The 12,589-nt window shown below is 53.4% G+C and overlaps 1 protein-coding gene across 2 annotated transcripts; it reads left to right on the top strand.

Annotated features, from left to right (window-relative positions):
- The first annotated feature begins 1,311 nt into the window (after positions 1–1,311).
- On the top strand, positions 1,312–8,513 carry Sstr3 (somatostatin receptor 3). Of its 2 annotated transcripts, NM_133522.2 has the most exons (3): positions 1,312–1,782; positions 1,967–2,111; positions 5,245–8,510. In NM_133522.2, exon 3 carries the CDS (start codon positions 5,285–5,287, stop codon positions 6,569–6,571), a length of 1,287 nt encoding a protein of 428 aa, NP_598206.1. In that variant the 5' UTR covers positions 1,312–1,782; positions 1,967–2,111; positions 5,245–5,284; the 3' UTR covers positions 6,572–8,510. The 2 variants fall into 2 exon arrangements, with proteins under 2 accessions (NP_598206.1, XP_063119017.1); XM_063262947.1 differs by lacking the exons at positions 1,312–1,782; positions 1,967–2,111 and adding an exon at positions 2,168–2,934 and having other exon boundaries at positions 5,245–8,513.
- Positions 8,514–12,589: the final 4,076 nt, after the last annotated feature.

The raw sequence follows: 12,589 nt of genomic DNA, 5'->3' as shown, positions 1-12,589 counted from the left end.
CTGTACCCAATTCCTTTTCATCCCATCCAAAGTTGGACTTGGTCTTTAGTGATATAGTGTGGATTGCCTGCCCAGAGCAAACCTCATTCCTTTTATCTCTAGAGCCTGGAACAAGGCTGGAGGCAACAGTGTCTGAAAAGGAATGAACAAGTGAATGAATGAATGAATGAATGAATGAATGAATGAATGAAATTGATGAACTCAGAGCTTGGGAAGCCAAAGGGAAGCTGTGGGTAGGAGGTAACAGGGGCAGTGGGCAGCAGGTGACTGGGAAGAGTCATGGAGGTCTGTGCGCAGAGAAAAACAGCACCAAGAAGCCCTACCTTGGACCCTCAGGTCTGCTCAGAGCTTGTGTCTGCTTTAGACCAGCGGTGGCCACAGATGGCCACAGTTTACTACTTAGTCTGTCCAGCTTACCAGTCAAGACAGAATGGTTTACATAGCTAGGCACCAGTGAGCCATCTGAGGTAGGGGACCACCACCTTCATGCACCAGTGAAGCGAAATATTCCCCTTCCCAGGGAGCACATCGGCAGATGTGTCATGAACACTTGCCTTCCAGGGCAGTTGTTATTATTCATATTGTATCAGTTAAGGGTGAGAATTTGGGGAAAAAAAACCTTTAAGAAAAAAAAAGAGTGAGAATTTGTTTCCTCGCTGTATACCTTTGACTCCCAGCTTTCAAAGCCTAAAGTACCTACTTTCTATCCCGTCTCTCTCCTCCTCTGTCCAGATCCAACTGACCCCAGCATCACAGTCCCTATCTGCCATCTCCTGGACCCATCCTGCTGCTCCTGGAATCCTCGACACGAGATAAGTGGGCTCGGACCCCACCCTGCCCTCTCCTCATTCCGCTGAGTAGCCCCCTCCCTCATGGGGAAGCGCGTCCCAGGGATCTGGAGCTGTCCTGCCTCTGGCATGCAGCTCCCCCTTCTCTGCTGCTCCCCTCTTTTTTCCCAAGTCCCCGCAGGAGCCAAGGCCAGCGTGGGTGGCTGAAATCTCCCCGGTAACGGGATCTGCCTCTCCCTCTCCCCGTCTGGCCTCCGCCCCTAACCTGCTGCCCCTCAGTCTGGCACCTGCTGTCCGGTGCTCAGCCCCTCCTCCCGGCCCCTCCCGCAGCCTCCTGCTCCCCCGTGTGCTGGCTCTCCATGTCACCATCTGTGGCACAATCCTTCTCTGTCACTGTCCCCACCACCCCCTCTTTCTCCTTCCTCCTACCTCCCTCTGTCCCTGCCTTTTTCTGCGTCTCTCCCTGCTCCTCCGTCCATCTATTCTCGCCTCTCCTCTTCGCTCCTCGGTCCCTGCTCCTTGCCAGGCGTCTCTCCTTACTCCCCCTCATTCTGCCTTTCCGCCCACACACTGTCTCCTCTCCCTCTCCTCTCTCTCTCTCCACCTCCGACCCTCCCCCTCCTTTCCTTATTTTCCTCGGGCTTCTTATGTCCCCTGCTATCTCACATTTCTGTCATCTTTGGAAGTGCCTTCTGCCACCCCCAACTGGGTGCCATCTGAAGACCCCCTATCCTGTGTCCGGCACCCGCCACGTGTCCTGGAGATGGGGGGTGACGTACCAGGTGCGGGTGGCAAGTCAGGACCGAGGACCAGATGGGAGAGGCGACGTGGGCTGACGTGGCCCCCGAGGACCTAGGAAGGGCCCAACCAAGCCCACGAGCGCTGGAGGAGTGGGCACTGTGTGTCACCCCAGCTGGCTGTGCTCTGGTGGTACCTGGCTGCAGAAGGTTATCCAGCCTGGCGACTGCAAAGGGAATTCTTGCCCTGTGGGCAGGTAAGGAGGGGACTTGGAGGGTGGGATACCTGGGCCTTTTCTCTGATTAGTTTGAACTTAGGACTAAGTCTGGGGCTGGCAGAGGGTGGGGAGTTTCAGAAAGCAATAAGGCTTTTGATGATCTCTGCGTGGGCTGGAAGACAGGAAGGGCTATTAATCTCAGCATCTTGTGCCGTCATTCCAGAATCTTGGAACCTCCATGCAGCAGAATGTCAGAACTGGACCAAAGAGATGCAAGCTACCCATGGCTTCCCAGGCCTTGAGCACCCCCTCATGCTGGCAGTGGTGCATCTGAAGAGTCCCTTCCACCTTTGCAGCAACCCCGTAAGGTGGGAATGCACATCACCATTGAAGTAGGAGGAGACTAGAACCAGAGAGAAGTGACTTGCCCAAGGTCACACAGCAGTTTAGCATTAGCAGAGTCCAAGTTCTCAGCTCGGGGATTGACGGGGTGGCTCTGAGGGTCAGGATCCAGGCCTAGGGCTCATGTCAGTCACTGCTGACTAATAAAATCCCAGCCTCTTTGCGGGAAGGTCCAGGGTTGCAGAGGACACATGCATTGCAGAGCCAGCTAGGGGTCCTCAGCCTACATTTGTCTTGATTTTTGACAACTTTAAGCCAGAGACCTTTAAGGAAGCCATCATGGTCCAGTAGACATACAGGATTTCAAACTCACCAGCTGGGTAACCCTGTGGAAGTCACTTAACCTCTCTGAGCTTCAGTTTCCTTCCTCATCTTGTCCTCCATCTCCGGCCCCCCGAATCCTTGCTCCTTTGACTTCTACCTGCTTAGGGTGCTTGTTTCCGTTAGTACTTACTAAGTTCGTGGTGATAGGCTAGGCGCTGAGGGAAAGCACTTTGGAGTGGGTAGGAGCCAAGTGTGAGGGGAATAAGAGCAACAGGGGTGTCTAGCAAGCCTGGGGGGCCATCCTTAATTGCTGTGGGGCTTGGGAGCACTAACTCACCCTCTCTGTGTGTCTCTCCCCTCCTCAACAGTCCCTTGAGGAGATTCCACCCCCAGTTTTCAGGCAAGCTTGTGCCAAAGATAAACCAGACAGGGATGCAAAGTCCCTCCCTCCCTCCCTTCCAAGGAAGAATTAGATCAGGCATAGGATCCCAGAACCTTAAAGAAAAGACAGCATCGAAATTGCAGGTCTGTTTTCCCCCAACGAAAAGCTGTGATTTCTGGGTTCTGGCACCTGCCTGGCCTGTCAACTTTGACAGCAAGGAGGGTATCTTGGAGGGGGGATCCAAGAAGGGTCTGGCTGGGTAGCTGTGTTCCTGTGAGTGTGTGTGTGTGTGTGTGTGTGTGTGTGTGTGTGTGTGTGCGTGAGTGCATGCGCATATGATTCTGCAGGCTCATGAATGTGCTTGTGTGGGCCTGGAGGGACCATCCTTGGAGCACACTCTGGGCTTCCCTGAGGGCATCTGTGCCTGAAGCCTGGAAAGGTTTGCCTGGCTCTCAGCTCTCCCTTCTCCTGCAGTCCTGGGCGTCTTTGATTGGCTACCCTATGGGAGAGCTATAAAGAGGCACTGCATAAAGCAAGTGGGTAGGGTGGCCAGGTGACGTAGGGTATCCCACCCCCACACTGGGAGCAGAACTGTAAGGTCCTCGATCCCAAAGTTCCTCTTCTAGGATGGTTCGACTCCAGCTGTCTATCTGGGGTTGTGATATTCCCTGATTCAAAGTCACGGGGCCTGAAAACCGGACTCTGAGATTCATGGCTGTGTTCCAAGAATTTAAATGCCCGTCTCTAGGCTCCTGTGGGGTTGAGACTTTGGGCCCATGATCCAGAGTTCAAGAGCACAAACAGCCAGACAAGTTCTGCCTAGGCCACCAGGATAGTGAAGCCATCACAATACTGAGTCAGGGGCCTGCCCTAGCCTGGTCTCAGTCTGGCAGCCTGTAAAATAGGATGATGGATCACAGGGCCTCCTATAAGTGCTTCTTCCTGTCTGTGGCCCAGATTCGTGAGACTCCTCTTAGCTCCTGGCCAGTTGGTGAGGACAGCAGGAAGGCCTTGCACTGTAGGCCCGGGGGTTGTGTCAGTTCTGAGATGCCAGCTTTGCCTGAAGTCTTCTGGGGTCGGGGTCCAACAAGGAGCAGCCAGCTCTGTGAGGACACTGTAGAACCCCACGGCCCACATTTGCTAGATGCAGCTCAAGGGGCTGAGGGTGCGCAGGTTGAGGTACACTTGGGGGCTTACTGAGCCCGGAGCTTGGAGGCTGCCAGAAACCTGGCCAACCTGGAGTGTAGCAGGGAGGAGCCTTGGCACTCTGCCAGGGGTCCGTCGCCATCCTTGGCATCCCCAGCCTGGCACTCAGAGCTGTCACATATGTTCCTTACTCAGGAGCATGCTGGGAGCTAGATGCTTCCCCTTCTCAGGAGCCTCCTACATCCAGAGTACTCTCTGCTTCTAGTAAAGGGGTCCAGACCCAGAATGAGTCAATACAGAAGTGAGAAGGGCAGCTCCTTAGCCTGGAGGCTCCCCCTTTGCTCCACTCTGCAGCGCAGAATTAGATGCACCCAGGATCCAGAAGCCAAGGGAACTGGTGGGCTGAGCTGAGCAGTTTATTGGCTGGGAAAGAGACAGGGCAGAGGGTCAGGTCAATGGGAGAGGCTGCCCTTAGCCTTGTACCTGAATGTTCTAGAAGCAGTAACCTGCTGAGGAGGAGGCCAGAGGGCTCCCATTCCCTCAGATCCCCCAGTGTGCAGCCCACACCTTCACACACGTCTGCCCACTCTGGGCTCTTCTGACTCATTTGATGCCTCACTCACTGGTGAGTGATTGAGAGAGTGGTGCGGGCAGTGGAAACGGTCCAGCGTTGGCTGTTCCGTGGTGATTCAGGAGATTTTGAGTCCAGCAGGGGAGCCCAGAAGGATCCCCTAGGCCCAGACGCACAGGACCTCACCAAGCGCCAGGGAATGTCTGCTCCATCCTCCTGCTCAGCTCAGTACTCAATCGTAGGGTCCTGCACTCAGACCTGTACCTGGGAGATGTAGCTTCCGGATGCAGGTTTCTCATTACCAGCAGGTCCTGGAGGAAAAGGGGTCCAGGCACCCACCTCACATTCACACTCACCCCTCCAGGCAGGGATGTAGGTAGGGGGACCCATGGGATGGCCAGGGTTAGGGAGGTGTCAAAGACTCTGACTCCCAGGAGAGGAAACAACGGCTCACTGCCATTCTGTTTGGAATTGGAAGTCTGAGGAAAGTTCTGAGCTCTGCTAGAAAAGATACAACTGTATCAACTTTAACCTGAAGTTTTGCAGAGGGACTTGGGAGAGGGGGTGTCTCACCTGAGAACTAGGAATAACACCTCTCACCCTACTGGGCTGTGCAGAGAACATAGATGATGATTGGGCTTTCTGAGCTGGCACATAGTAGGTCTGTAAGTTCAAGGTGGTGGTGGCAAATAGGAAGCCGTTCTGTCACAACTAAGCTGTGCTCTCCCTCCTGTAGGTTTGGGCTAGTTGGCTGCTGACTGATCCTCATCCCTGCCATGGCCGCTGTTACCTATCCTTCATCCGTGCCTACGACCTTGGACCCTGGGAATGCATCCTCAGCCTGGCCCCTGGACACGTCCCTGGGGAATGCATCTGCTGGCACTAGCCTGGCAGGACTGGCTGTCAGTGGCATCTTGATCTCTCTGGTGTACCTGGTGGTGTGCGTGGTGGGTTTGCTGGGCAATTCACTGGTGATCTACGTGGTTCTGCGGCACACGTCCAGCCCATCAGTGACCAGTGTCTATATCCTCAACCTGGCACTGGCTGACGAACTCTTCATGCTGGGGCTACCTTTCCTGGCTGCTCAGAACGCCCTGTCCTACTGGCCTTTCGGCTCTCTCATGTGTCGTCTGGTCATGGCCGTGGATGGCATCAACCAGTTCACCAGCATCTTCTGCCTCACCGTCATGAGTGTGGACCGCTACCTGGCTGTGGTGCACCCCACACGCTCTGCCCGCTGGCGCACGGCACCTGTGGCTCGAATGGTCAGTGCAGCTGTCTGGGTGGCCTCAGCTGTGGTCGTGCTGCCTGTGGTTGTGTTCTCAGGAGTGCCCCGAGGGATGAGCACGTGCCACATGCAGTGGCCAGAGCCAGCGGCTGCCTGGCGAACAGCCTTCATCATCTATACGGCCGCACTGGGCTTTTTTGGGCCCCTGCTGGTCATCTGCTTATGCTACCTGCTTATTGTGGTGAAGGTGCGGTCGACCACACGGCGGGTGCGGGCGCCCTCGTGCCAGTGGGTACAGGCACCCGCTTGCCAGCGGCGGCGGCGCTCTGAGCGCAGGGTGACACGCATGGTGGTGGCTGTGGTGGCACTCTTCGTCCTCTGCTGGATGCCTTTCTATTTACTCAACATCGTTAATGTGGTGTGCCCGCTGCCGGAGGAGCCCGCCTTCTTTGGCCTCTACTTCCTGGTGGTCGCGCTGCCCTACGCCAACAGCTGCGCAAACCCCATCCTCTACGGCTTCCTCTCCTACCGCTTCAAGCAGGGCTTCCGCAGGATCCTGCTAAGACCTTCTCGGCGAGTACGGAGCCAGGAGCCAGGGTCTGGCCCTCCAGAGAAGACGGAGGAGGAGGAGGATGAAGAGGAAGAAGAGAGAAGGGAAGAGGAAGAGCGGAGGATGCAGAGAGGGCAGGAGATGAATGGGAGGCTCAGTCAGATCGCACAGCCAGGCCCCAGTGGACAGCAGCAACGGCCTTGCACAGGGACTGCCAAGGAACAGCAGCTTCTACCCCAGGAAGCCACAGCTGGGGACAAGGCCAGCACGCTGAGCCATCTGTAAGAACCTTCAAAGAGCCAGCATGATCCTGAAGAGAGCAGAAGCTATGCTTGACCTAAGGCACGAGTACCAGACACATGGCAGTGTTCTAAGCAAGCAACAGCTAGAGTGAGCTTATTTACATGGCTGTCCTGGCCCTCTCTGGACCGTTGTGGTACTAGGGTCCAGTGATGGAATGTCCATAGGCCTGGGCTCTGTCCCACTGTGCCAGGGCTTGCTGTGTATACTTTGGCCAGTCACTAGCCCTCTCTGGGTCTTGTTTTCTTCTTTTGACTCAGGGATGGGTAAAATGAGCCCTGTCAGAAGAGGGGTCTGGAATCCTTATTGGGATTAATCTCCTAATCAGAGCCCAAGTTAAGAATTTGCGCAGTCTGACCAAGAAACAAGATATCTTGGGGATCAGTCTGTATCTTGGCCCTCAAGGAGATACACCAGGGCTTGGGAAATCAGAGATGCAGATGACCTGGGGGTGGGTGCTTGGCTGAAACCTAAAGGAAGTGTTAGTTGGTGTGGTGGGATGCCACGGCTTAGGACCCAAGTGAGCCCTTTCCATGCTGCTCTGTGGCCTCAGCCACTCTGTTCATGTGCAGGCCTCCTACCTCTTCTGCAGGGCAGTCCGGGTGTCCTACAGACCCTCACCCCAGCGTCTGAGCATTGGGCCTTCTGTGCTCCTGGACACCAGGGGAAGAACTTCCCAGAAGGCAGGTGAAACCAAGTTTCAGGGGTTCTTGCTGCTTGGGCCCCCCTGGGACCTACATGTGACTGGTCTTCTAATTTTGTATTCCTTCTCTGGAGGGAAGATTGCACACCACCAGGCTCAGGCCACCCGGAGACTGACTCACCCTATTCAGGTCAGCTACCTAGTCCCCAGGGCTATGCAGCAGCCTGAGGGAAGGAGAGGGAGAAAGGAGGAGAGGGAGCTGAGGCAGTAAGAAGAGGAGGGGGATGGGATCGGAGGGAGAAGAGAACAGAACTTTGTGGTGATCTTGAGTCAACCTTCTCCCCCTTGAGCTAAGCTCAGTTTGCAGCACTGATGGTTTCAGGAAGGATCTGAAGGAGACATGTGACCAGGATCCCCTGGAGAGTGCATGGGGCTGGTGAGAGGGGCACAGGTCATGATGGAGTCGTGGGAATGGGCTTGGCTCCTCAGGAGGGATGGTAAGTCCTTTGTGTGGGTCAGTCCTCCCATCTTCTATTCCCAGGGCTCCAGCTGATGTAGAGACTAACAGGCTGTCATGGGGAGTAGCCACTGTCCCAGCTGGGTCAGGACTTCATTCTTCCCCTCCCAGAGATGGTCCTTCTGGTCCCAGCAGTGCTGGCCCTGGAAAGGTTGAGGCTTCTGCTCAAACCCCCACCCTACCCTGCAGAGGCAGGGTTCTCAGGGAACCCACAAATCCAGATGTTGAGAAAGCTGGATCTTCTATTCACCTCAAGCCTCTTGGCCATACCCTCTGTCTCTGCGCCTCAGTATCCTCATCATAGTGAGAATGTGATCCCCCAGTTCTCCAGTCTGTTAGAATCCAGGAGGGAACTGAGTCATGCCAGGCAAGCTACTGCTCACCACAATGGGGCTGCGTAAGGATACAAAGCGGCCGTGTTGTACCTCAGGCTCAGCCCACACCTTGCCCTTTAAGTGAGTGGCTTCGGTGTCAGCTACTGGAGGTGAAGGTATTCATGAGAAATGGAGTGCAGGAGGTCAGAAGCCAAGGACCATGGAGAATGCAAGCCACCCCAGAAGGAGGAAGTTTGCAAACATAGGCATGTATGGGGCCTGAGGCCCGGCCCAGGGGTTCCTCTGAGAAGGAGCTGGGTCAGGAAGTAAGCAGTCCAACCTTCCTGGATGGGGTAGGTGAGCCACGTCTTGCAAAGGAGTGGGTGACCAGTTGAGAAGTTCTTTGCTGCTTCTGACCTGAGCTCCTGTCAATAAAGATAGTGACTAAGACCATTTTCTCTGTGTGTCCTGATGGCCATGTGCTCAGTTGGGTGGCTTCTTTCTCTATAACTCCCTAGTCCTTCAAGGGTTACGCAGGTGTGCTTGAAAGTCTGAACCTACACCCTTGAAGATTTGCACCCCAAAAACGATACCTCTTCTTACTATTATCTAACAGCAAATCTCAAAGCAGAGAGATAATTGACTACAAGTAAGTCACCAAAGACAAGGCCAAGGGGGTGATGACTGGTTAGTGTCTGCCTTTCCACACAGCCAGAGGTGAGGCAGTGTGATGGACAATATAGTCTGGCCAATGATGAGGTGGGAGGGGCAGGATAGACAATATAATCTGGCCAATGGTGTGGTGGGAGGGGCAGGGTCATGGATAGACAATATAATCTGGCCAATGGTGTGGTGGGAGGGGCAGGGTCATGGATAGACAATATAATCTGGCCAATGGTACACTAGAAGTTGGAAGGGCAGGGTTGTGGGAGGAAAGGCCAGTCCAAAGCAGTAGGCTGAGTGTGTCTATGCCTCCTGTGGCTACTATTTCTAGGTACAGCCATACAAGAATGTGTGTGTGTGTGTGTGTGTGTGTGTGTGTGTAACTGTTTAGTGTGTGTTGTGTAGAAGCTGCTCATGCCATAAACACCTGTCCAAAGTGTTCTATGAAGCAGGGATATGCAGCCTCAGAGATGGGCCAGCCACTGCCCATATTACCTGACAGTGTCCACATGGGCTGAGTTTCTCTTCTGCTCTCACAATTTTGAACTTACCAACACTGGGAGCCACTGCTGGGGCACCCTGAAGAGCATGTACGTGTGTCCTCATGTATCTGAAAACCTTGACCTTGCAGGACAGGCATAATACAGCTGTGTCTCCAAGGCCTGGCAGCGCAGCTCTGGCCCTCCCTGTGAGTCTCTGGGATGAATACTTGAACAAGGTTAGGCCGTTGGAGTCATAGTCGTGCTGTGAGGATCCTGCCTCGGAGCTGGGGTTGGGAATAGTAAGGGTGGGTTGGGCAGGCAGAGGAAACTGAAGGAGTTTGTTTTGGGTTTGGTGACTAGAACCTATGATTTAGTCCTGAGCAGAGACAGAGAGGCAGTGACAGCCAAGCCTGCCACAGTCCCCTTCAGCAATGGAAGCTGCTGACTTAACCTTGATCTTGTCGCTCAGAGGCGGTTGCCAGGCAACAGCCCACGGCCACAAGCTTCTGGATGAGGACTCTGTGCACCAGTAACAGTGTGATGGGAGAAGTGGGAGCCTCAGGGGTCTGAGGCTGGGGAGACAAGGCTACAGGTCGTTGGGATCTTCTTTATCTGAAGCTGATGTAAGCTACTGTCCCAAAGGGAGTTGACAGCTGGGCTCCATGGAACCCCAAGGAGAATAGTCTTGAGTGGGTCCCCAGGCTGTCCTGGAGGTGAGCAAGGAGTGGTCCTGAAGGAGCCTCAGAGGACTTCCTATCACTGACAACCCTCGGCCCTTGGGGAGTCCCCTGTAAAGCTGTGAGAGGAACATAGCCCTAAAAGTTATGTGAGGGGTTGGAGAGAGGGCCCAGAGGACCAGAACACATGGCTGGCAGTTCACATTCCCCGTAGCCAGTTCCAGGGATAGATACCCTCTTCAGTCTCCCAGGGTACTTGGGGGAACTGACTCCAAGTTGTCCGAAGACCTCCACATGTATGCCATAGTACACACACACACACACACACACACACACACACACACTCACACACACACTCACACACACTCACACAATACTCTCACACACATGCTCACATACACACTCACACATACATACACACTCTCTCACACACACACTCACACACACATTCACACACACATACTCTCTCACACACACTCACACATACATACACACTCTCTCACACACACTCACACATACATACACACTCTCTCACACACACTCACACTCATACACACACTCTCACACACACTCACACATACTCATACACACACTCTCACACACACTCATACACACACTCTCACACACACTCACACACACTAACACACACATACTCTCTCACACACACTCACACATACATACACACTCTCTCACACACACACACTCATACACACACTCTCACCCACACTCACACACACTCATACACACACTCATACACACACTCTCATACACACATATACATACACTCACACACACACATACACACACTCACGTGCATGCACACACACATGTACAGAGAGAAATGAAAATAAATCCTAAATATATATACATATAATGGGACCCAAAGTTAGGTGTCCCAGACCTTAGACTCCATTGTAATGTGAACCTACTGGGTGACATTTTTTCACTTCTCTGGGCATAGCTCACTTAGCTAACAGAGACTTTTCTGAGGGCTGACTGTGTGTCAGCATCCTCCGTCAGACTGGGTTGTCCTGGGGACAAGGTTACTGGGTATGTCAGGGCATGGCTCTTGCCTCTGGACGTACCCTGGTGGCCACTTGTGTATGGCTCCTTTTTGGCCACAGTGGGAAAGGTGAGTATATATGTGTTCTGGGAGAGCTTAGTAGGTGTGCACAAGAGGCAGGTGTTGGAGCCTGAGTGTACCAGGGTTGGTGTGTGCTGACACTCTACAGTTAGACAAAGCATCCAGCAAGGTCATAGGCAGCTGAAATCCCATGCTGAGGCACAGGCTGTGAAGTCATGGTGTCCTGGAGAGGTAGCTCCTGCTAGGGGCTGGCTTGTGTTCCTCCCAGTTCCTGTATTGCAACCTTAACCTGTTTTTCTTTCTTTTGGAGACAAGGTCATTGCAGATGTAAAAAGGGAAGGAAGTCATGTTCAAGTAGGGTGGACTCAATACAATGCGTGTCCCCAGGGAAAGAGATTTAGACAGACACGACCAAAATCAGTATAGGGGTAAAGGTCAAAGTCATGGGGCAGCACACTCCTGTGATTCCAGGATTACCTGTAGCTCAAGGCCAGTTTGTACTACATAGTGAGACCCTGTCTTAACAACCCAGCACCCCCCTAAGACCAAGGTGAGCCTTCTCCAAGCCCAGGGATGCTGAGAATGCCAGCAACCTCCAAAAGACAGATGGAGGCTGCGAACACACCCAGTGCCCAGAAAAGCTACAAGGGTGATATCTTACTCTTGGAGCTTTGCACTCCTGAATTGTCACAATAAACTCATGTGCATGCTTGGGTGTGTGTCTGTGTGTGGTGGGTGTCTGTGTCTCTGTGTGTGTCTATGTCTATGTCTGTGTGTCAGTGTGTGTGGTATGTGTGTGTGTGTGTCAGTGTGTGTCTATGTCTCTGTGTGTGTGTGTCAGTGTGTGTCTATGTCTCTCTGTGTGTGTGTGTTTGTGTGTGTCTCTGTCTCTGTATGTGTGTCTGTTTGTGTGTGTGTGTCTGTGTGTGTTCAGATGTGTGTCTGTGTGTCTGTGTGTGTCTATGTCTCTGTGTGTGGTATGTGCATGTTTGTGTGTGTGGTGTGTGTACGTGTGTACGTATGTATGTGTTAGTGTGTGTACATGTGTGCTGGCATACATGTATGTAGGCCTGTCAGATGTCTTCCCCAATCTCTGTCAGTTTATCTTTTAGACAAGATCTCTCACTGGACCCAATGCCAGGGCTAGAGATACACATGACCATGAACTGCTTTTTCGTGTAGGTTTCGAGGGATCCGAACTCAGGTCCTCACACTTGTAAGCAGGCATTTTACCACCTAAGCCATCTCTTCAGCCCGTTTTCTCTTTTGTATGGCAAAGTCTCACTCAGTAGAGCAGGCTGGCCCAGACGTCAAGACTCTTCTACCTTAGCCTCCCGAGTGCCTGGACTACAGGCCTGAACCACTGCTCCTGGCAACACAGTAATCTTTGTTTCTGAAGTTCCTGCTGTACTCTCGTGAAGACCACTGCCCATTTGCCATGGGGTGGTCCCATTTGCCATGGGGTGTTATTCTCGGGTCCTGAGAAGATCTGTCCAACCAACCTGCAACATGTGGTTAACTGCCAAAGGCTGAGCCCAGAGGCCAGATGGCTTGTCTAGGAGCCAGGGAAGGGACAGCAGAGTGTTAGTGTGTGCACACTATGGATTCAGACTGCCTATGGTG

This window comes from Rattus norvegicus, chromosome 7, assembly GCF_036323735.1.
Source record: "Rattus norvegicus strain BN/NHsdMcwi chromosome 7, GRCr8, whole genome shotgun sequence".
In the NCBI taxonomy this organism is placed as follows: Eukaryota; Metazoa; Chordata; class Mammalia; order Rodentia; family Muridae; genus Rattus; species Rattus norvegicus.
This window is presented reverse-complemented; position numbering and strand designations above follow the sequence as displayed.